Genomic DNA, 26,067 nt, shown 5'->3' with positions numbered 1-26,067 from the left:
TTTCATATACATGTGAGAGGGGTAAAACTGGACAAAATATTCCAGAGGTGGTTTAATGAGTTATGAGTAAAGTGGAATAATCATTTCCTCCTATCCATGTATTTATGACAAACACAACATATCTAGAGCCAATACACCCTTATGGGAGAGAGAAAGAACCTCTTTTTTTTTTTTTTGGCTGTATTATAATCAGGCAACAAAGGGATGTCCACCAGAAATTCTGCTCTTCCTCTCCACCAAATGAGATAAACACACAACGAGATGGGAAGATAAAGGGCTCTCCCTTTTGTTCCCTGTTTTCTGGTATGGGTTCTGCAATAATCTCTTGGAAAATTCCCCCATTTCCCACTTGCATGGGATGTCTTTCCCATAGAGACTGACAAAGTATTTGAGACATCATTCAATAACCAGGAAGAGTTGACCATTAAAAAAAAAATGAAATCTCAATCATCAAAATTAACCAGGAAAAGAGATTTTAACTGTGAAACAGAGTGAACCACAAAGAACGATCCCATGCATAGTGTAATAAGGTAAGGATCCATAGGTTAAATTTAATCTTTGTCAAAGACTCCTCTCCGATCTCTGAATATAGAAACACTCTCTGAGCCTATAAAATAGGGATACTAGATAGTATATTCCTTTTCCACCAGAAAGGTGAGGAAGTACAGATGTATTCCTGTCTGCTTGGGAGCTGTAAAAGGACAGCTTGTTTGACAGTACTCTAGTAGTATGGACTACTCCTGTGTGCTTGGCAAACATTTTCATTCTCTAAGCAAAGTGCTTGGAGGTCACACTAAGACAGTCACAGTTGTGTCATGCCTAACCCAATCGATGTTGCTGTACACACAGTCAGATCTGCAATTCCTCCCAAAACATACATGGGTGCACAAAGCAATAACCCATGCCAGCTGACCTACCAGCCAGCCAGCATTCTGGACAGCAGCTGTCTTCCCACACTAATCATACCCCGAGCAAGGCTAGTTTCAGCACAGCAACATTTTTAAATTACTTGAAATAAACTTGTTCTTGTTAATGAGTGTTTATTTAAAGAAGGAAAAAACAAACAAACAAACAAACAAAAAAACTAGTTAAGCCCTAACATTAAAATAACTAAGTTTTCCAGTTCTAGATGTAATTTGAAGTGGACATCACAAAAGTTAACTTTTAGAGTTGAAGAAAAATACACTGAAGGGAATGGGCCAGTCCTTATGCAGTCAAGAGAAAGAAAACAACTGACATTCATTACTTAACATCAGTGTAGACCTACAGTGGCAACTGTGTAGTTTAAAATTTAAACACACTGGATTGTGCTCAAGCATTATGGATCAAGCATTTGCATGGATCTTCACTGATTTTTTTTTTTTTTTTTAATAATTTTTAAGTTTTCCAAATTCAAAACATTTCAGGTATGGATTTCTACTGTGATCAGCAGCACAAACTTCTAGGTATTTCCAAATCCACTTTGGCTATGCTTTGTTCTAATTTTTCAGATTAATCCATATCTTTTTTTTTTAAGCTATGGGTTGTTTTTTTTGTCTCCATTTTTAAAAATAAACAATATTATTATATATGAAGCTACTTAATTTTCAATTTTTTGTAGCAAAAATTACCCTGGGTATTTATATAAAAAGGTTGGTGAAGTGAATACAGGACTTGCATTGTATAAGCTAATTTTCCTTTGTTTCTCCTGCTGAGTTTCTACGCATCATCTTCCCACCACTCTAGCTTGCCTTCAACAATTTCCATTAGAGTCTCTACATCTGCAGAAATATTTTTCAATAGGTACTTAAGAAACTATCCTCTAATTCAAATGACTGATAATTTTTCAAGCCAGAGGGGTCTGATCCAGTGTGAACTACATCATTAAAAGGGCTCTCAATTACTTCAGTGAGGTTTGAATCGGTATTCTTGAATGCGTGTTCTTGATTTGAAATAGAAATTTTTTGTAAATAAAATGCAGAAATCATTATTATCATTACGAATGCTAATGTATGCCTGTATTTGATGCACAGAAGGAGAGGATTGAGACTTTTCATTCTGCATGAACAAAGTCTAATCATTTCACAGCATTCATTAGTTCCTTTGGGGAACTGTCATGTTATCTCTTTGCTTGTTTTCTCGTGTCTCCAGCAAAAGCTTATCTTTAAGAATCTGTTAATACAGATTTATTTTTTTAATTCAAGATTGCAACATTAATCAGTCATTTGCATGAGTACGTGCACACAAATGTATGCATATACAGTTCAAGTCAAATGACCCCAAACAAATTTGTCATCCTGAAACTTGTGGATCAACAAGTAATTAACTGATTATATATAGGTTAACATTGCAATATAAACTTTTTTAAAAAAAAAAAAAAAAAAAAAAAAAAAAAGAATAAAAGAACAACAGATAAGTGTTCCTTCCCAGTGTCACAAATACAGAGCAAACAAACTGCATCAGCAAAACATGTCCCATCTTCTAAGAAGTGACCAAGGACCCCAGACGCATTAGCACAAGTAAGGGCAGAATGGTTTCTGTTTTCATCGTTCCCAGTTGCATGCCAGGTGAGTCCGCCTTTTCACAACATGGTATAAACCTACCCAATAGTTTGCAACCTTTCCTTTCTCCTCCATTCCCTTCTCCCCATTCTAGCCTGTCAGTCACTCTGTATATCTGCCTAAGTATACCAGACTCCTCCATGAGCTAAGTCAACCCAATAACTCTCAAAAAACTACTGCAACAAAGGCAGCAACAATAAAAATGCAGTGTTCTGGTGGTTTAGGGAACTGAATCCACTCAGGAAAAGGACTGAAAAGTCCCAGAACCATCAAAGAGATGGGACATGGGATTCCATATAAAAGTGTCAGGGCAGGGAAGGGAGACAGACCTGCTAATCAGCAGCAGTGAGCCTTCATAGCAGATCAGAGTACCCTCAAGTCTATGATGGATGAAAGCCAGCTCAGTTACCTGAAGATTAAGTACCTTAGCAAAGAAGACAAAGAACATTTGAGCTTCAACCATCCCAAGCTTACTGCCACCCAAGGTGACTAACTCTTATTCCTTTGCCTCAGTCAGGAGCCAAGAACAAGCTGGATGCATTAATCCCACTTGTAGGACTGTATCAAATAAAGCTGCCAACTACACGATGATATAAAGTACTTCTGTAGGTGAGTACTCTTTGCACCAAACTCACACACTGAGTCCTGGGGTACAAAAAATCTGTTCTGCTCTTAATGACATTATATTTCATGAGGTGCCAGTCATTTCTGGTGACTCCAAGTGGCAGCATTATCTCCAAGTGGGACCAGGATTTTGCCACATTGGGTTAATAATGAATGGGGGATGAAGGAATCTCCGCAAGATTCATAAAAACACCCTAGAAAGATGAGCTATAAACACTGGAACTTTTATATATATTTATATATATATGTTTTTTATTTATTATTTTTTTAAATAAGGAAGAGCTTCTGCCTCATGAATGTCAGCTGAGGTGTAAAGCCTGTAGAAAGACCGAGTCTCTGGCCACATGGGTCAAGAAGGAATCTACAGAAGACTGGCTGAGAGAGAAGACAACCTTTAAAATTTTGATCCTTGTGAAAGGAAACCAATCTATTCATTTACTTACATTCCTCTACCAACTGTTGTTATACACTTCTACAACTTGTCATTTGGGATGTTGTAAAGAAATATTTGTATTTGTGTTCATGTTAACCTAGCTTATGAGCGACAATAATTTCAGGCAATGCCCACTACTGTGCATAATGAGTATTAAGACCAGCTAACTGGAATACTCTAACAGAATGCCTACATTCTGCACACAATGCTGCAGTGAACACAAAGGGTGCCAAAAGGTGCTTCTGAAGATACTGCACAGACCAACTGGAGAAGCAATAGTGGTGGGTAAAGAGAAATCTCATCTCCAGTTAACAGTAGGAGCACTGTCTGTAATGAAGCACAGCAGCATGGTAGAGTTGAACTGATGTTTATTTTACATATTTCATATCACCTACAAATTGTTTTGCTTGACTTTGGTTGTATTTCATTTACTATTTTGTTACTAGAAATATATATTTTGTCTTGTTCAAAGTGAAGAAAGTAACTGTTTCAATCATGTGTTATTAAAAAACTGTGTATACACGGGTACATACAAAAACTGTAAAGACTGATTTGAGAACATGACAATCTATAAATATAAAAGGAATAATAACCAGAAACAAACACCTCTCAAGAAAGAAAAAAAAAATAAAAAAAAAGAAACGTAAGAAGCATTCCAAAGAGGAACAAACCTTTAAATCCATCAGGATAGACTTCAGGAAGAAATTTAGTGCTGATGTCCCCTCGGACAAAGCGTGGATGGATGATCACTTCTCGCAGTAAAGAGATATTGTGAGTCACACCTGAAAACAAAACACCAATACAAAAATCAGGTGAAATTATTAATCAAATTACAGTAGGAAACAACTGCTAAAAATACATGCTCTCAGTTACATAGAATATTTGTTTACAATTTAGAGACCATAGTACTGATGTAATCAAAGCAAATTTACCAGTTTTCTCCACTCCTGCTTCAAGATACCCTCCTTAAACACTCAGGTTAATTATGAAGTAATTAAGAGAAAGAATTTTCACCTCACCAAGCCTGGTTCAAACACCTAGTTAAGTCAATGACAGCATGCACGACCAAGAGACTTTTGGTCATCTCACTGAAATGACAGATGTGTCATGACCATGCATATCAGCACAATTCCAACAAATCCCAGCCTATCTTGTTAACCTGCCACCTTACATACATGCACTGCTGTGGAATATATATGTCACAGTAATTCCTCAGTCATGGTAACGAGAGGTGGTAAGAAGTTTTATCACAAATATATATATATGTACACATAATTTATATATATACACGCTATACATAGTAGTAGTAAATGTGTGCGTATATATACACTATATCACTATACAGATTTTGTAGAGTTTTCATCATTTCTATGTCATAAAAGATTCCCGTGGAACATATAAAACAAAGAAACCTATTGGTTACTCTCAATTGCAAGTTAAGCTATTTGGATTTTTTTTCCCCTATTGAAACAGATATCACTAACACAAAGACACTAGCAGTACAGTGACCGTGAATTGCTGGGGCAACAGAAGGAGATTCTTTTATGCTTCTACTTCTTTTCCCTTTGTGTTTTTCCAGTTTAGAAGTATGAATAACATTCTTGTTATTTTATGTGCAGATCAGTTCAAACTGTTTTAAAGCTTTTTCCCCCTACAGTCTGCTGCTGGTGTGAATTTTCAAGCTCTCTGTGTGGCCATTACTGAAACCACTTTCAACACATGGAATGAGACTCAGCCTCATTGAATCATGAAGTCATAGCTTTAAAGACTAGTTCATGAGCCATTAAAGAAGCACATTACGCAACCAGTTCAATGATGACAAGATGAAAATTTGACCATTTGATTAAAAGAGCTTCCTTGCTGCTTCTGACCCAGACAGTCATTCATGGACCTTGATTTCATAAACACAGAATCAAACTCACTTTGCATGTCCACTAAAATATACTTATATATATAATTTATTTATTTTTAAATACCAAATGACTATAACTTGAAAAAAAAAGTCCTTCTTTGGTTGCTACAAAAGAGAACTAGTAATGCATGAATGTATTGATCCCTTCCCCCAGATTTTTCCATTTGCATGGAAAGTTGAAGTATCAGAGATTTTCATCTATTAAGTACAGCTTTGGGACTGTAATTAGAAGACGAAAGAGGGGCTCTTCAATGCTCCCTGACTTTGACTGAATGCAGGGTTTAAACGCATTACAATGTGTAACCAGATCATCTCATGTTTTTCTTTCCTAAACAGCTATAAGATCCCCAGTGAGATGATGGCTGATGACAGATGACAGAGAGCTTGGTGTCTCAACTGACTGCCCCAGAAGACCTGACATCAAAAAAACACCGAGTATCTTAATTATTTTCAAATCATTTGTACCAGAAAAATCAGAAACTTCTGAAATGTTTTAAAACTCTAAAATTCCCTTTTTGAGTTCAAAAGAGCAGACAAACCTAGGTGTCTGGGAAGCAATATAATGTGTTCTACGCATGTAAATTACAATTTTAATATGCAGTTTCCATATAAAGTATCATAAAAGACTATCGATCCCCATAATCTGTATATGAATAATGACTGCATGGTTGATCTACTTTTCAAAACAGAGTTACTATCCTTTGTGGTGTCCCTAATCGTATGCTCAAAAAAAATTAATAATAATAATAATGCACCAGTGTAATCCTTCAGAAGTCTAGAAGTTTTAGATTTACAATTTAGCATGACCTCTGTCAAAGTTCATAAGGTCTCCATCTGTGTGCGAGTAACTGCTAGGCTACAGAAATATGGACCCCTACAGCAGCTCGCTCCTGACTACCTGCTGCTTCCAAAACACTGGCCAGACATTAGCCCCACACTCTCACGGGATCAAACGGAGGCTAACAGGCAGTGCTTATTTCATGCAAAGTTACACACTAAACTGAAGTATATTATATTTATGTTGCAGCGGTTTTCAGGGGATTTTTCTTTTTCTTGTCCGGGTCTGCAGTCTGCCAAGAACAAAATCACATTTGTTAACCTGACAAGCCATGACATTTCAACAAACAAAATCCAAAACCATATCAATTTATTTCCCCTCCAGAAAACAAAATTTCACTTCAGCATCATTCTTTTACACCGTTAAGACTGATGCAGAACTGCAGTTGCAGTTATATTCTTCGTCTCTCTAAGTCAAAATATAATAAAAAATAATCAATGTTCCTTGTGCCTCTTTTCTTTTCTTTCACTCAGCTGTGTTCTTCATACTACATTATATCAGCAGAAGCTCAGTTTAGGATGTACCTCATGGATTTCAATTTTGACACACTATTTTCCAGAACACACTTGTAAAAGAGAGAGGACTAACACTTAACTTCTGGAGATCTAATGAAATAAGAAATGTATATATTTTTAAATCTTATATATAAACATATATGTAATCCTGATGTTCAATTAGCTTTCTAGTTAAACTGTAGTTATTGCCTAATGAACACATGAACATATTAAATATTCACATCTTTCAACAGGACTGATTAGTAAGCACTGTTTTGAAGAAGTCCTCATTAAAAAAATAAAATATTCGGAAGAAATTCCTTCACATACTGTCTCTTATCTTGTACACTCTCTGGTTATCTACCTTAAAATCTTGGTAAATTTACCTGATTTTTTAATCAACTTACAAAATGCTGCCTAGCCCCTCTCCTGGGTTCCAAAAAAGAGAAAGATGAAAAAGACAATAAAATTAGTTTTATAGAAAACACAAGTTTTATAGCAGGTTTATGAACAGACTATTATTTTTACTCACTAAAAGTCTGTACAAACCTGGAATGCTAAGGCACAAAACCACAAGCCATGTTTTCACTATAAATATTTACTGACACTAAACATATTCAGCGTTGATTAGCCTTTTTACAGCATTAAGCTTCTGTCATCTTGACATTTGCAAACACAAATCTGCATTTATCCATGTAAACTTAATTGGAGTCCTACATGCCTCTCTGTAGATAAGCAGTTGAATAGACTTAACTTGCTGATAATTCCCAATTGTGCTGAGTGGAACAGAACGAACTGCATACTTTCTGATTGCAAAAACTATGCATAGAGTACTGTACTAGAGGTTTCTCTTTAACAAAAATAGCAAAGAAATTATCACCAATCATTTTAAATAATGAATAAGAATAAATGCTATGAAGTTTAGAGGCATTCCTATCAATTTCTTTAACAAAAAAATAGTGCTAACCTGTGCCGTGTTTTGAAAAACTTATTATGCTTCTATTTAAAACAATGTGCACATCTGTGGTAATGCTCAATTATGAAAAAACACTTTGAACACAAACTTTTCAAAGTTCACAATTACCACTCAGCTAGCCTCCATGTTTGTAATTCCAAAAGTTGTCATAATATTCCCTAAATCCTTCAACACTCAACTGTTTAGTTGCCTTTCAAAACCTGTGTTTTGTTTTACTTCAGAGAAGTCTGAATGTGCATACAAAGTCAAATCTCAAAAGCAAAAAGAAAGGCTTATTTTTATTAGTATTTTTATTATTTTAATACACAAACGTCCACATAAAATTCTCATACAAGATCAGTGCACCACTGACTCTTGGAGTTGAATATGTATTTCAAGTAAAATGATAACTCATCCTGGTATTAAAGTCTTGAGCTCACAAAACTCATAGAGCAGGATAAAGAAGGAAAATAAGAAAAAAAAAAAAAAAAAAAAAAAAACAGATTACATAATGGTAGTATCCTACTGAAAAAATATTAGTTCAAACTAAATTTTGTACTGCGTAGACTTCTGAAAATCTTAAGATTAAGAGGAAGATGATGGCCACCTTGCCATCACCCTCTCCTTGGCCAGCCCTTTACTCCAAAGAAGAGGAATGGACCGCCAGGACAACCCTATATCTAAGGGGTTTAACTAGAAGTAACAGTACATGCCTTTTATTGTCTCAATGTGTCACACTGATTTTCTTGTAACTTTTCACTTCCGCAGATTCCCTGACACAAAAAAATTGCAAACTATTCTTTCTCTCTTCTCCTGCATCAATAACATCACATTCCTTTTTCACCTGATCAGTCTGTACTTTGATTGTCCTTTCCTCTCCCTCCCACGTATAGCAGTAGACAATAAACATTCCTAAACTGCATGCCATAACGCTCCCCTGACAAACCACCATTCCCACTCCTTCCCCTGGAACTGGTTTAAGATAAAAGGGATGGGACAAACAGGAGGAGAATCTTCCCTCATGCCAGCATCTGTACTCTATGCTGACGTTACCAAGCACTCTGCAATGGTCTCTTCTAGCGCTTGGGAGCTGCTATCCATTAGTTGCCTTCCCTTCTCTGGTTTCAGTTTCCACAGTGACCCGCTTGGGAGCCAGCCGATCTCTGCTGCAAAGGGTCAGAGAACACACTGAATCTTGCGGAGCTCCCAAACCTCTCCGCCTCTGCTATGCAAAGGGGAAAATCCACAGGTCAGTCGTGGAATCCCTTTCAGCTCTTCTGTAAAGTGCAAGCAGAAAAATGAGGCTTTCCTTTTTTAAGAACAAACAGGCACTTTGCAGGAAAGTTGGTTTACATACAAAGATTTTTCACAACCCCAGTGAGCTCACTAGCACACCAGCATGAGATTAGAATACAAAATAATTATAATACAATTTGCATCACTGCCATCGAGAAGTATCTTTTAGGTAATATATAAAATACAATCATTCAGTAATCTATAACAAACAGTTTTTTGGATTTCATTGAAGTTTACTGCACAGTATTCTTTTTTTTCCTCCTAGTTAGTGTGTTTACAGCTGGAAAAAACTCACACAACAGTTTCTACTGCACTGTTCTTTCAGGTCTCAGTTCATATCACGGGGTTCACTTCTATATTCCCATTCACCTCAAAACATTCACCATGGTTATTTACCACTTCTCAGTTTTAGGTGCTTGCTCTTCTACTCCATGCTGGAAAAAGCCACAGTTGGTGGCTCCCCTATTTCTACTGCTCCTTGTTTCATCTGCTTCTTACTCCTTCCTCAGATGCTCTTTTTTCCCCTCTCTCTTCTTTTTTCCAAATATTATATGACATGCAGCAAGCAGGACCTTGACAGGGAAAGGCTGACTGTTCACAATGACTGTTAATTTCATGTTGCTGCTTTATGCTTGAATCAGCAGGGAAGACAAAAAGCAAAGAGAGGTCTAAGGAAAGATTACAGAAACCTTTGCATACAATGATACAAGCTTTCTGCCCAATCAAACCTCCACTGAGCTGATGTTCAGTTCTACTTGCTGCATAAATATGTTCATTTTGTTTATTTAAATGAAAACACTTCTCATATGTAAACTTGCCAAAAATTTATACTGGGTTTTTACATTCTCCTTTAAACGAACCGATTATTAAGCATCATGAATGATTACATGACAAACGTACTAAAATCTTAGAGAAACTGAGAAAACGGAAAATCACACATTATGTTTACACATACAGTAAACACATTAAGAGGTATTATTCTAGAATCCTATATCTGTTGTCTAAATTAAAAAAAAAAAAAAAAAAAACTTAAATTTCCCATGAAAGATGACATAAAACAGGAGAAAGATGAACTACTAATAATGTTACAAACTCACAGGTGAATTATTCATGCCTCAGCCCAATGAGCAACACTACTTCTATGCTTGACCAATGTCATTAACATTTCAGTATTTACAAATTCCCCGGTAATTACTGGATAAAACTGTAAGTGCAATAAACATGGGTTAGACCTTGAACATTGAAATCACCCCTGAACCATACTGGAAGACCCATGAATAGCAATGTTAATCATACCTTTCCTCTTTCAGAAATCTCAGCTGGGATTTTGAATTCAGATCAGTTCTCAATGGAAGAGTAGGTTCTGATCAGAATAATTTAGATGGTAAAGGACCTCAGGAAATCATTCGATCCAATCCACTCCTAAAGTGTTAGACTTTCATCTGGCCTATTACAATATAGATATTACAAAGGAAGTAAGATGCAGATTGCTTCCCTATGACCACATTCAATGTATCCTGGGTTAGCCACATTGTTAGCACCTACTAATGAATAGATTTGTTCCCTGCAAGTGGAATGGGGTTAAAAGGCAATGGGATAACGCTTGGATATCCTACCTAAAGTCACAGCAGCAGAAATCAAATATCTACTCATACAGACAGCACACAAGGAGTAAGTCCTTGCACTTCACACTCTCAGCACGCCTCAACCCATCCTGGATGAGGCACCTCCAGGAGGGTCACTGTGCTGCCTCAGTCCCTGGGTTCTCTACGGGGATTGCCATGAATGACATGGTATGTCAGCGTTTGTTCCAAGAGGACATTTGTCTTCCAAGAACTCAATAAAGACCACTGATTTCACACAGGTCAGCAAGCAACCATCAAAATATTAGTGACTAAAAGTCCTTACCAACTTTTGCCTGCTTTGAACTGGTGACACAGAAGTGATGGGAAAGACTCCATCTTCCATTAGCAGTCCCTAAGCTATCCATTAGATGGTCCTTGACCTGTTACCCAGTCACCCCATCCCATCCCCACCATAGGTGAGCAAGCGAGCATTTTTGTTTACAGAAATGTGGCAATTCTTGAGATTTTACATCTAAATTCTCACAGTGTGTAATATCTGTGCAATTTGCACTGACTGTATCTAGTAACACTTAGATAAAATGCTTTGAAACTCAAAAAAGACTTGCTACTTAGAATGGAAAATAAACTCTCTCTAAAATACAAAGTAAACAAGAGCTGATTCAAATAAATTGCTTTTTTCAGAATATGAAATATGAAGCACACTATTCAGTACGACTATGTTGATCTTTAGTTATATAGAGACATTCATTTGGTTTAATATTGTTTTATATAACATTTTAAAGCAAAAACATACAAATTGCTTTATAAAGAACGCATGAAATTGCTGTTACTTTCCTGATGTTTACTTTCGTCCATTTAAACAGAGTATATGATTTCTTCATCACTTGTTAAGCTTACTTGAACTTTAATTAGAGACAACTCCTCCGAACAACTGAAGTTCTGTACTTGTCTGATCTGTCCTGTCTGCAATGTTCTTTACTGCACCGACAAGTACAAAAGCATTATTCACACTAGAAAAGAGATACCTCAATACCCATGTACGCTTCATTTTAAGTAAACCCTGAGAATAAATTATCTGCTGAGTAAAACTACATGAAAATCATGTCGGCTTTCAGATGGAAACCACTGCTCATCGCGACTGAAAACATGTCCTGAAAATTCATCTACTTTTGAAACCTATGATAAATTAATATTTGTCTTCTGCAATACACTAAAAACACATTCACCTGTACTTAACTTATTACCTCTTTAGATGTTTTTAATAGATGAAGAGCTTTTTCACTGGTAGAACTACTAGAAAGAGATCAGGTATGGACATTTAAATGCACACATGCATATTAATTTTTAAAAAGTTTTAAAAAATCAAAAACACAAATTAATAGTTTTCAGACATCAGGTGTCATATCCTTTCTAGATATTTATATACATTTTACAACTGTTCACAGGTCCATATGCATCTATATTTGGGGGTTGGAACTAGAAGATCTTTAGGCTCCCTTCCAATGAGCCTTTCTATGATTCTACGTAAAATACCTAAGAACAAACTATTAGGTAGTCCTGTATAGACCCAGACATTGGACTCAATGACCCTTGTGGGTCCCTTCCAACTCAGGACGTTCTGTGGTTCTATGATTAAGTTCCATCCCACATTATAGCAGGATATCATATTTATTATTTATCCCAACCAAAAATCATGCTCCGCAATGTCAATATTTTTATTAAATATAACCCTTCTAGCATCATTTACTATTAATACAACTCATCTTGAATCAAAAGCCTGTCACCATTAAAAAAAAAAAAAAGGAAATAAAAGACTCCCACATCAGTTTAGCTATAGTGGCGTAAATTTCTTTCTCACATGCATTTACTCTGCTGATACACAGCAGGGATTTACATCCGCACATTGTACTGCAATAGGCTAATGGCTCAAGTTCCACCAGTATAAACCCATTAAAGAGTTATGCAGCTCATTTCCAATGTCTAGTCCTGCTGCCTATCTCGCTACACTGTGGTAGAGGAATGCTCATTTTCCCCTAGATAGACAAATCTGTTGAGCCTGAAATGGCATCTGTACTATTCACTATGTCTATTCATCAACAGCATTAAATCCATATCAAGTTTTACGGAAACACTAATGTGCTTGTCTTCTGTATGAGCTAGGATCTCCTGCTCCTCCTTCTCAGCCACTTATGGAAGGAATTAAACGTGTCCTGTGTATTTCTCCCATTTCAAATCATTGAATAAACTGTCCAATAATCAATAAAAATAAAAAAGCAACAAAAGCAACAAACCTTCCAACAGGTGCCTTCCCTGCTACCTTCATTCACTAAGTATACTACTGAATGAAATTACTAGTATACTGGTAATTAAAGAACAGTTTCTTCAAAAAACACAGTTAAGGGGCAAAATGAAGATTTTGTGACATGACAGTTCCCTTCTCTAATCAACTCCTGGATAAGAAAGAATAAGAAATCCTATTTTTCTCCCTCCTAGTCTGAGTTTTCCTTCTGCATTTTCCATAAGACACAGAGGAAGATGTAAAGATTTCTTCCAGACAAACCACAACTTCCCTTTGTAAAACTTCAAAAGAGTTAAAGTGGTCATGGTTGATTCACCCCTGCTGCTTGGGAAAGCTGAAAGAGCATCTACTTCTTCTAGGCAGTCAGTCAGCAAGAGCTGAAACACATTCTGCTTATATCTCTATTTACCAAATATAAACAATTACATTGAAAATAAAAAACATATATAAACACACACACACACACAACCAAATACTGTATTCCGATATTAATTTGTCCGCAGCCAATGTATTACAGTGCTATAAAACAGCAACTACTTAAAATTTCTTACAGTGCAGTGGTCTTTTTTTCCCAACATTAATGTAAAGTAATACATCAATTATGTGACACCATTTTGTGAAAATCCTTTAAGGAAACAATTTAAATATTTAGAGATAAATATTTAATCCCAAAGCATAAGCAAGGAGAAAAAAAAAATCTCTTCAGTATTGATTTATCTTCTCAGCTTAATTAACACAAGCTTTTCCTGTTTTCTTTTGCACTTAAGAAGCAGGAACTTTACTCAATTTGCTAATTACTATATTTTCAAGCTGTTTTCTTGAAACAGATGCCAGCCTATTGCACTAGGAACCTAAATTTCTGTAGTTACCTCGAATTACGTAATTGTCCAGAGCCTCTTCCATTCTTTTCAGTGCTTCAGCTCTATTAGAGCCATAGGTAATCAGCTAAAAAACAAAAGGTATGTAAGTTACCTAAAAATGGCATGTTATTTGTTTCTAGAATCTGAAAAGCATTTAAAACGAACACAGTTTGTACAACTTCTGCAGTCGCAAAAACATTTCTCACACATTAGTGGATCTATGCTTCAGAGGCAAAGAGAGAGGCAAACACCAAGAGAAAACTAAGATCTCTTAACCCATTCTATGAAAGAAGTCCGATCACCTTCACTTTATACCAGTATAAGCATCTAAACGGCTCTCTCTTCCTTGGGTGCATAGAAGATTAGAGCAGAGATTGAGCATTAACTGATTCTCCTGACTACTGAATGTCCCAGCCAACTTCTAAGGTGTAAATGTGAATTTTTTGACAATCTGGCTATAAAGTCAGAGTTTAATTTTACCAATACATTACTGATGAATAAGAATAGTGCGAGAGACTTTCAACCATGTATCGCACACTGCTTCTCTTTGGTAGCCAGAACTATTACAATAATGCCTAGCTAGGTTACATTAAAAGATAGAATAGCAGCATCCAAGTCTGATTGTACATGCTTCTGTTTAAATTAGAATCCTATTAATAATCAGAAACTGCAAAACAAACAATTATTGTATCAAAAGATATTTTTTGTTTACAAGTAGCACTCAACTTCCTCTATTCTGTATCTTCCTTTGCTTCCTCCATATTCCCTCAAGGCATGTTATGCTCAGCATCTTTACAATACTGATTTACCAATCCTTTAATATAATTTCCTTCAATGATCTGCCCACAAAATTGGTGTTTCTTATCTTCAGACTATTTATTAAGAAAATAATCAACTTACTTTTGAGATCATAGGATCATAATAAATGCTAATATCACTTCCTTGTTGTATGCCACTGTCAACACGTACCTTCGAAAAGTAAGAAGCAAAAATAATTTTTACATTTAAAAAATTCAAAAATTCAACTTGTGATAAAACATATCTGACAGATTTAAATTATAATGCTCATTAAACTTATCAAGTTTATTTTGTCCCTTGAAAAGCTACGATAATAATTTGTTGTCAGAGAAGCTGAAAAGATGGGGGAGGGAGCTTTTTTCTCCACCAGGAAAAATACTTGGAAGTTATTCTGTCCTTTAAAACAAACAGGAATGCAATCTTCACCTGATGGTCAAAATTCTTTTTTTGTTCTCCTAGAATGCACGGTAAACACATTAATTTTGATCTAACAATTTAGGTTGTGTTACACACTCTAAACTTCAATGCTCCATGTATCCAATTGTGATTTAATCACTGTAATAAAATAGTTGTAATTATTTTTGACTGACACCTGGCATGAAGGATGCCCCTTCTAATCACACCCTTTCTGCGTACACATGTAATCACATCCCACACGTTCCACTATAGACCTTCTGAAGGCTCCGGGAGGAATACAACTAAGGAGTATTCAGCAGGAACTTTGGAGCTCTGCTTATCAGCTCTATAGGAATACTGATCCTGTGGTTTTCATGTCTGTAACACTTTCCTTCTCTGCCTCACCCTCTCAACTGTAAACCTTTTTTTTTTTTTTTTTTTTTTTTTTTCCTGTTGCTGCTGTTCCCCTGAGGCTTTAATGTTTACACAGCTTTTTCCATGGCTTTGTTTTGTAAGGACACAGCCCCAATTAAAGCTCTGATTCTCCAATATTCATGGAAAAAAAATAACACAGGTTCAAAAATTTCTTTTGAAGAGGCTGATTGCTGTTAACCAGCCAACAAGTTAGTTAGTATATTGCTGATTCTTGTTTTCATCTCTGTTTGATTTCATCACTGTAGCAATGAGGTTAGCCATAGAAAACTTTGTTTTAAATGAGCAATTCCTGGGTAAGAAATATTTACTAAACTGCTGCTTTTGAGCACTGGAACCTGAAATATTTTTAAAATACTGTGATAGATGCATTCTGGGGATGGAAGACTCTAATCAAAGCTGTTGAAACAGCAGGGCTCTGATATACGGCATTGTAAAGGGGATAGGGAAGAGGGTCCTGGAATCTCACTTAAATCTTCACCTGTGGGAAGGAACCTTTGCAATAAACAGCAGCTCATCTGTCTGCAGTAAGGCAGAAAAAGGTCAACGCAACGGCTGTTAGGCCTTTAATATTTTAATTTAGGCAATTATCAGGGGACCACATGTAGAACCTCTTGTCTACAGAATCCACATGAGGGCATGATGATGACTTTATTATCCAAATGACATAAAAAGATCCCTAGCAGGTGTACTCATGTTTTTCAGAAAGAAACACCGTCTGATCAGTTTTTATGAGGTTTCATTTAAGAAAGAAAGAAAAAAAGGCATGTATTTATAAATTTGTATGTTTGTACTTTTATATTCATATTTATTATACACCTATGTTTGTTTTTACAAAATACTTATTTACATGTAAAGGCAATAGCACTTCTGTATCATTTTTATTACATCTTATCTGAATGTGTTTTATCTACACTTAACTAGGTCCCCCACTGCCCATTCCAGGTACATAACATTATCTACTGATGAGAAGGTAGTTCAGACATATTGTGACTACAGAAAAATATGCAGCTTAATTTCCAATTCTCCTTCCTGTAAGTCTTAAACCATCCTCTCTGCCAGAATATCTGTCTATGCATATATAGTCAATGCATATATTCTCACATTCAAACAAAAAGAATTAATTTACCTACTCGGTCTGTGATCTACTATTAATCCCTTCCTTGCAGTATATTTTGGAATACATGGTAAACATGTATATAAACCATAAAGGTAAGACATAGGCACTCCACACATAAATGAACTACACTGTGACTTTTGTGTCCAAAGCAGCACTTATAAAGTGATCATACAAGTGTTTGTGGGTGCTTTAACATGCATATATGCATACATAAGAATTTACATGTGTGTGTCATATTTTGACAAAGAAAAAAACATGGTAAGTGTATAATTCAGACTCACAGTAAAGCCAGTTAAACAGGCCTTGAAATTAATGTAAGGTTTCTAGTGCTCCAGACTACATGCTCTGCCTGCCCTATGTTTCTGTTTGTGTACCACACACACACCACTATACAATTTACACTTTTTCTTAAGTACGATATCCTGAAAAATGAAAAAATACAGTAGGAATTTACAATTCTTCAAAATCTGCTGCAGAATTTACTAAAAAGAAAAAAAAAAAGTGTCTGCAGTCCTATGCAGAAGTTTAATTTTCATAAACTTGGGATGAGTAAAAAAAAAAAAAAAAATATAGCAGAAAAGAAATACATTTACCATCTTCAATTCTCCCGGCAGTGCTTAAATTCTCAGACCTTGGTAACAGTAGGTGATTTTATAAACTATATGGTGTGACAGAACTTAATGAATATTGGATGAAAAAGAAACCCTAATTCAGTAGATACTTATTATAATGTGCTTATGTAGATAAAGAATACCAATACCTATCAACCTCCATCATTTGTTTCTACTTAATATATTTCCTTTCTTTTATTCAGTATTTAAAATACAAAAGAAAGGCTATGGTTCAAGATCTTATTGCACCCTACAGCTCATTGGTATGACAGTCCCAAACACTTTTACTGATGTTATACTGCCATTATGTGTTTTTATGCTATGAGAACAGTAAACTGAAAGATAAAGATTTAAAAAAAAAAAAAAAAAGAAATCGTAAAGGGGTCAGGAAGTACAAATCTACATTCCAGTCCTGCAGTAAACTTAGTGCATCAAATTCCACTCACCTATGGATACATAATTCTAGCATTTCCCAATTCTTAATTATATTAAAGCCTGAGAGGTGTTTTTTTTTTTCTTTCTGTCAAGAGTGATTAAAAGAACAGACTTGTGATCATACTGGCAAAGGGTAATGCTGGAGCTCTTCAGATATGGCAGCATGTTTTTGATGTTGGGTAAGAGTATTAAATATTTATGCTCACAATCATAATGATATAGGGGTTTGTGATTACCTATCTTAAGCTTCATTACCAATGATGAAAAAATTTAATATTCCTCAGTACCATGTTCTAAGAAAGTTACAGAATATGTGACACAAAAAGAATGAGTACAGAATTATCTATGGATAAGGAAAAACCCTCCCACATTCATGCGTCATAGTTCTCCCAAGTGGAGAAACCAACAAATATGGGCACACAGCCCACCACAGCTAACTTGAAAAACAGAAGAAATGAATTGAAAATGCATTTGGCAATGCACTAGTCTTAAACTGAACTTCCTGTAACACATAACAGGTCTGACCTAATTTCGATATCCGACTTGTTGACAACACGACAATCTAAAAGGTGGAAAACAAACACTGTGGCACGATGGGCCTGTAAGAAACTTTTTTAGTCATGTTAATTTTGTTCCTAGTGGCATGACACTCTCAGGAGGGAAATTAGTTCAACAGTGGCAGAAAACATGAATTAAGACACCAAACCACGAGTGTCCAAATAAAAATAGCTGTTCTATTTTTAATAATACGAAAGTAGTAAACAGAAAGAGAACAGCCCAGACGCTCCATAGGAGCTCCTCAAGCCACTGCTCCGAAGCCTCCAGCGTAATTAAAATTTCTTTCTTCGGTACCACGATGGACCACGTGAAGCGATCAGGCATCTCCCACCCTTCACTTTCAATTCACCTCTTCCCCTAAGCCCAACTCCCAGCCCACCCTGTCTACCTGACAAGTGACAGCCCAATCTGATTAAATGCTTGCAAGGGAGGGGACTCATGGGCCTCCATGACAGGCCAAAAGTGATCACCATGGAGATACATAATTACAGCTGTCAACGCGTCTACTGTCCTGCTGGCATCAATTTGATTGCTCCCAGCAATAATGATAGACAAAGCTTAGTGTGCACTCTCCTGCACCCAATCACTTTATCTATTCCGTGGTCCATTTAGCTGACATGCAACATTCACACAAGCAAATAACAGCAGTAAGCAGAACATTTAAGGCATTTTAATTGTTTTTTCTTTGTATGGATGGCTCGCAAGCGCAAATGTTATTACATAAAACTCCTGCTGCAGCATTAATTGAAGAAAGATTTGGTGGGACAAAGACTGTAGGGGGTATAGTTTGTCCATTATCACTTGTACTTTCAACAGGTCTCACGTTTGGAAAATTGCAAATTGCAAAAACTTGCAAGGGCAAAATGTTTGACATCCTGTTAGCTATTACAACATGGTGAAAACTTCTAACAACCACTGGAGTATTCATTATCAATTCTTATTAAATACACTCTTTGTTTCATTTAAAAAAAAAAAAAAGTTTAGATACATCCAATGATACCTTTTCCCCTCATCTCCTCTTTAAGATCACATAACGCCTTTTAGATCTTTACAGGTTTTTTCTGCTTTCAGGCTTTGAACACAGCATGAAGCCTTGAAGACCAGAAAGGGTCAGGTCCCTTCGGAAAGTACATGGGCAAAAACAATTTAAGAAGTGAAATAAATCATATATCCAATAACATCTCCACACTTAAGATTTCTCCTGTAATCTTTCATTATTTTCCATGCAAGCAATCTGACTGAATAATTGTATTCACAGATGGTACAGCCTTGCAATTCCACTAACTGACAGCATCATATATACGTGCACTTATGACTTAGCCTACCTTGATTTTACACAATGACAGTCCCCTTGTTCTTTTCATGTAGCAGAAAACACTGCTTGATAAATAGCCATTCTATATAGTTAGACTGCATCCTGAAATGTGTAATAATCACTGTAGCAAATTTGCTCTTCAAAGTCTACAAAGCTAAACAGAAAGCACTGGCAGTTTCTCACAGTTGTCTGTAGTTAAAGAGCTGACCCAGCATTTGACTGTCATTTTCTAATCATCCTGGTATGTTCACTTGAGCCATGTTTGAAAAACTTACAGTTTAAGTTATACAATGCAGTAAAATATTTCAACATACATTGATTTCCTGATATACTCAATCTGAATCCATTTTAAAGCCAGTTAGAAACCGGTTTTAAAAACAGTTTAAACACTTTTTCAGATAAATAAGTATTGCTGTGACCCTCCATCCCTAAAAAGTTGGAAGAAACACCCTGATTTAAAGAGCTATTGAGTACTTATAGTCCTTGTCTATAAAAATGAGACCCTTAACACTGTACCTATGAAAATCAGTACCTATGAAAACCAAGTTACTTACGCTTGGCACATGCAATGGTTCCTGATACTGAGACAGTTTACCAATGGATGGTAGGCCAAAAGATTTGTAGGGGTCCTGAAATAAAATTTGACATGAAAAAGCATTAAACTTTTACAGATGTGAAGAAAATAAGATTAAATAGCGTGAAGTCTAACAGAAACAACTGCTTCAATAACTTTGTTTTCCACCTCAGAATTATTTGTGTTGAGCTACTTTTCTTCAAACTACCCCTATGACTCCAGATAAAAAACTGGAAACATAAATTTTCACGCATTGCAGTCAAAAAGCAGGAAAAAAGTAGCATATAACACATACGTAGCACAACAGTAGAGCACCAAAATACACAAAGACCACATTTTCATTTGCTACATTGTACCTTGGAAGAAGGATAGGAACATATTCATAGAAGGGGTGGAGTTGAGAAGAGAGTTTAAGGAAAAAAAATCCAAAGATAAAGTGCTGTTAGGAATTCAGTTATCAAACTGATCTTTATGCCTTTTGAGATGTCTTACATAATGCAACGCCCATGTAAGTTTAATAAGACAGCAAATAAATGTATGGCCTATAAGAACAACCAATCTCATGGCAAAGTAATAGGATCCATTATTTAGATTCCCACACACTTATAAATAAGCTGGATAAAAAGAAAGCCCAAGCATCAATTACTCCAGGGTAAAACCTACTCATACTCAGAAGAGCTTCCATGCCAGTCACAGGACAAATATCTATTCTTTATCAAAATAGTTCACATTACTTGAAAACAGTGTAGCGAGTTGAAGATTATGCGTATATCATGAAAAGGAAAATAAAAATAAAAAGTCCAGGGCCACAAATGATGAAAAAATATCAGTTTTTGAAAAGTACAGTTGCCTAAGATTTTCTTAAAACAAAATGAAGGAAGCTGAGTGTCATTTTGTTAAATGAGCAAATCTTGATTTTCACACATCAAAAATGAGAGCAAAAAGACTAACTACAATAAAATGCACTAAATATGCCTGAAAATGTTTTATATTTTAGTAAGCTTTTTTAAGATGAGACAGACAGACATGCACCACTTTGAAAGCTTGTCCTATAAAGAGCTGTAGTCTCAGAAGACATATAACTTACTTTTTCAACAACCCTGAATCGTTTAAAACAATAAAAATTCTTTAAGCCATCCAATTTCAACTGTTGTTTTAGGTCAAGAAGTTTCAAGCATGCAAACTAAGAAATCTGGAGACACTAATTACCTGCACCAAATAATGCCAGTACTGCATTACTAAATACGAACTAAATAACAAATGTCCTTAGGAACAAATCTTAGCTACTTCTTTTACCATTTTTTATTTTGATTTTTGGAAAAAAAAATATGTCAAAATATATGCTGTATTTTGAATTAATAAAAACTCTACAAAGGCTCATCAACCATTGATGTTGCAGTCTTAAATCACGACTTTCATTCGATAATCCTTGACTTCACCTTGGCGTCCGTCCACACCTGGGTATTATTACTGTACAATTCAAGCACCTACCCTCCTCCCCATTACCACTCATTTACCTCAGCATAAACTCGACATTCAACCGCCCAGCCGTTGATGGGAATATCAGCTTGTTTGTGCCGGAGAGGGTAACCCTTAGCAACACGGATCATTTCTTGGACCAAATCCAGGCCGGTAATGCATTCTGTGACGGGATGTTCAACCTGCAAGGTCAAGAACTGTCAGTCAGTAGGTAACAAAAACGACCAAAAAAAAAAAAAAATCCCTCGCCATAAACAAACGCAGATAAACAAGAAATCAGACTGGGCAAAAAATACGTTCCCATCTTGTTCTTTTTCTCCCCCAAATATTAAACTTGATAAACTCCCTGCATCATCCTTTGCAAGAAAACACCTCAAAATAAAAGAATTAGATTACAATAACTAGGAACAGTACACAAAAGAAAAACACCTAAGAGGTGGCTTTTTTTCCATTTATTTTACAAACTCAAAACACCTGGTGATGATATTTTTTCTTTTAGAGGCTTCTTCTGTTCAGTCTTGTTTTGAAAAGAGTAGCTTTTTAGCCACAAATATGTTTTAACCGAGAATCTCGAAGCAGCTGATAATCAACCCGTTCTGCTACACTTAACACGGCACGTACGGGAACCACTCGCAATTCACCACAGAAGTAGCCTACCCTAAATCTCACCCATTCGCCTGCTTTCACTAACCTGTCCTGACAAGCAACCAGATTAGCGTAATCTTACATCAGCACAGTGTAGCAGAAATGAGCAGATGGATCCTTCAATTTTTTTTCCCCCCCCTCCAGACTTATCTGTTTAGTGCTTAGCATGCACAATAGCTGGGCTGGACCAGCAGAGTCACTCTGCTCTCTCAGCAAATTGCTGCTAACGGCTTTGGATGATGCTGTCATGGGAATACCCGTCGGTCACACTAACCCAGGCATGTGCGTACAAGCATGCACACATGTGTGCGCACACGCATGCACACACACTTCTTCCTTTTAAATGCGAAGGGGTATGAATGAATACATTTCCTAGCTTGAAATAATAGTCGATGTATGCCTGAAAAAACACAAAGCATCCCCAGAATGCAAGACACGCCATATAGATAAAAGTAACCTTCACATGTTAAAAGCATGTTCTTCACACACACACACCTCTTTAAGACTTTCCTTATGAAAATGATGACAGACCTGCCATTTTTGTTACAAAACGTTTCCATTCCAAGAGCCAAGCACCTTAAGAAAATGCACTTCACAATGGTTTCTCTATCATGAGATGTCACATTGCATACATTTTGTGACACAGAAAAAGGTCAGTGAACAAACCACGTGTCTTTCTTCCTTCAAGTACACTGGTATAAGGAAAACATTTAGTCATTAGAATAATCTTGTGGCTTATCAGAAGAAGATGATGCTTTGGTCTTTAAGAAAAAAGCTTGGTAAAAATAAACAGATGGCATCCATAATTAGCCCTGTGTGTGCTGTGAGTTTGTGTAGAGTTTCAACAACATTTTAAGACGTTTTGACATAATTTTAATGACAAATCATCACTGAAACAAGAACCTATTCTTTGAAGGATAAAAGTGACATTGAAATGGGAATCTGATTATACAGTTTAAGGATATACCTTTGGGATTCAATCTTGATCCCACCTAACACATGATATTCTCCAGTATGTCAAGCTTAATAACAGTATTTTGGGAATCTATGAAACATCTCAGTGTCTACCTTGCAGTGTTAAATTGAAGCAATTCAATTTCTATTAAAACTTAGAGATTTTTTTAATAGAAACTTCAAGTCTAACTTAGAGTTTTAATAGAAAGTTTCTTATCACACGTGGATTACTTGGATAATAGAACTTACTCTCTTATCTGAGAATTTAAGTTTAAAAAAATCACCTTTGAGTTCTGAACACCTCTGGAATTCTAATGTCAAAAGCAATTAAAATATAATACTTTCTTACTTTACTTTAACCAAAGACACTTGCATTATTTAGCTATACTGTCATTTTTCTTGGATTACAATTGGCATTCCAGATTCAATAGCTTCATTGTTGTTTTCAGTTTTATTGTTGATGATCAAAATAGGACGGAATGTTTCTGGAAAGAAAAATATTTTTGTTGTTTGGTTCTTATGACTCACAAACATTTATTTAATCCATTCTTCAATACAGATCTTTGACTTGGTCAATATTTTCTTCTGTTTCTTCAAAATACTCCCTTTGTGTCTACACAGAAAACAGCATTCAGAAAATGATGAGCAAAATTTTTTGAAATCTTTTTGAGGGTGGGGAGATGATGTTTGGCTTTCTTTTAGGACTACGCTTCAACTAATGCTGTTTAGGGAAAATGTAGGGATGCATAATAATTTAAAATATATTTCAGTATACCTTAATGCCATCAGATAACCCAAATGGGGTAGAAAAATTTTAACCTTGAAGTGCTAGTTGACTTTTTGTAACTGTAATCTTTCAGATAGGTTTCACAGCTCAAATTGCACTTGTTTTAGCATTTGTACTTTTCTTTCAGCAAGGGGAGGGAGTGCAGGAGGGAATCAGTATTTTTAGCAATGTACAGAATACACTTCAGTTTATAGTACAAAAGGACATTAAAAAAGCAGTAATGCCATATCCTGGTTCAATGAGCACCCTGCAACGAGGTTCTAGAGGTGCAAGAATCCACCCACAGAGAGATGCTTGCAGGATCTGAAATTAGAACTCTAATCTCATACAAGGCAAGGAAGGATGGGGGTAGAAGAAGCAAAGTAAGACCACTCTTCTCCCTCCCCTCCCAAAAAAGAAAGTACAGATTTCATCAACCGTGCTTAGGAAAGCTCTAGAATAACTGTTGCAGTTATTAACCAAGGTAACTGTTGAATCTGGTTTTGAATCACTACCAGAAGTTAGCCTTTAATGTTTTCCTCTTTCACGTTGCAGCCTTCTGCTTTAGATGTCATTCTTGTTTTGCTTGTATTTTCTTCTATTAATTTTATTCTATGCCTCTTCTTCAAAAGCCTTTACTTGCCATTTTATGGATGCTAAATCAAGGAGTGAATTTTTAAAGAGATGAAAGTATGCTCACAAACAGAGCTGAATCACACTCAATCGATCAACTCCTTTAGCTTTGGGCCATGCTCGGATTTCATAGTCAGCTGAGCCAAGGTCTTGCCAGTGCAACCTTCCGTCAATAAGGTAAGAGCCAATGGAGGTATGGCTATGCGATAGCGGGTAAATTCACACATTTTCACTGGCCTTAACACAAAGGGCAAAACCAGGCATGCCTGCCGCAAGCAATCTACAGATCAGAGCTATATCAAGGCAGCTGTCCCTATTATCAAGAGGACAAGGAGAAAATTTGATCAGTGATAACTCTCAACACACTTAGCTGCCAAAAATATCACCTTTACTACCAACCCGTTTACATATACCAAGCCTGGACACAAATTATTTCTAATATAAGAAGTTACTTAAGTGCAGTATACAACTCCTCAAAAATACGTCTTACTCCCCACTTCCAGAGATCCACACAAAGCCAATGCTCTGTAGAATGCCACTTCTTGATCCTGCTCATGAGCCCATACAGCCAAAACTGTTATGGCCTGCAACATCCATAGGAGATAAAGGGAAACTGCATCCCTTCCTACTGGATCTGCTCTTCTTCAGACACCTCACAGCAATCACCTCCCTGTGAGCATTACAAGTTTTTGATTCCCAATACTCTTCCCATTCATACATCATGGGGCACTGGCAGCACTGGTGGCAAAGTCCATGAGGGAAAAGCAACAAAATCCCAGACTATAGATGGTGAAACATGCACTAAAAAGCTAGGGGAACCTGTAAACATAACAGTCCAATTAGCATCAGTTCCCAGAAGAACTGCTAATTTGTGTCTCATTCTGTGATGGCCTACAGTCAAAGCTTTCCCATACTGGGAGGCTCATCCACAGCTACCAAAACAGTGATGCAATTTTTACAAACAGTTTGAGCTAAGAAGTAAATTAGGAGTGGCTGCCTCCCCCACCCCCCACCCCCATATCCAGTGGAGTATTTTGAGAACAGTTTTTCTCATGGCCAGCAAGGTACTCAGGTCTAATAGCAAGCACTTACTGTTATTTTCACAGATTGCACTCTTGCTCCTGTATGCATTGGGCATCAGCTTACTCGCACGTCAGCTGGAGTGTTCAAACAGACCACAGAGGCCAAGAAAATCTAAATTTCAGTACACCCAAAACTACAGTCTGTGCCATTCCTACTGTTTTAAATCTCTTGTTGGTGTCATATGCTCCTTTACATTCAAATAAATAATCTAAAAGCTAACTTTCAACATTCACCACAGTTTCCAGGAAACATGATTCACCTGGAATCCCATGGGCTTTTCTTCTACTCCAAGCCCCGTATCAATTGACCCAAACTCAGCAACTTACAGATGCTCTTCAGCTCCTGCTAGTTCATTGAGCCTGTTTTCTGTTTTGGAAAAGTGAACAGCAACAGAGGTGCACACATGTTCTGCTATTCAGGCGTGCCAGCTT

General features: G+C 36.4%; 1 protein-coding gene across 4 annotated transcripts in view; it reads right to left on the bottom strand.

The window, feature by feature from the left end:
- Window positions 1–26,067, bottom strand: part of PCCA (propionyl-CoA carboxylase subunit alpha) — a 286,474-nt gene that overhangs the window by 143,153 nt on the left and 117,254 nt on the right. For all 4 annotated transcript variants that reach the window (XM_084505549.1, XM_084505552.1, XM_084505550.1 and 1 more), the window contains 5 exons: window positions 21,594–21,737; window positions 20,057–20,131; window positions 14,738–14,806; window positions 13,847–13,922; window positions 4,269–4,379 (listed from right to left, as the gene is read on the bottom strand). In XM_084505549.1, the coding sequence (XP_084361675.1) occupies window positions 4,269–4,379; window positions 13,847–13,922; window positions 14,738–14,806; window positions 20,057–20,131; window positions 21,594–21,737 (475 nt within the window). The remainder of the gene's footprint in view (window positions 1–4,268; window positions 4,380–13,846; window positions 13,923–14,737; window positions 14,807–20,056; window positions 20,132–21,593; window positions 21,738–26,067) is intronic.

This window comes from Aythya ferina (genome assembly GCF_964211825.1).
Source record: "Aythya ferina genome assembly, chromosome: 1".
Classification (NCBI taxonomy): domain Eukaryota; kingdom Metazoa; phylum Chordata; class Aves; order Anseriformes; family Anatidae; genus Aythya; species Aythya ferina.
Note: the sequence above shows the minus strand (reverse complement) of the source record. Positions and strands in the feature narration are given on the sequence as shown.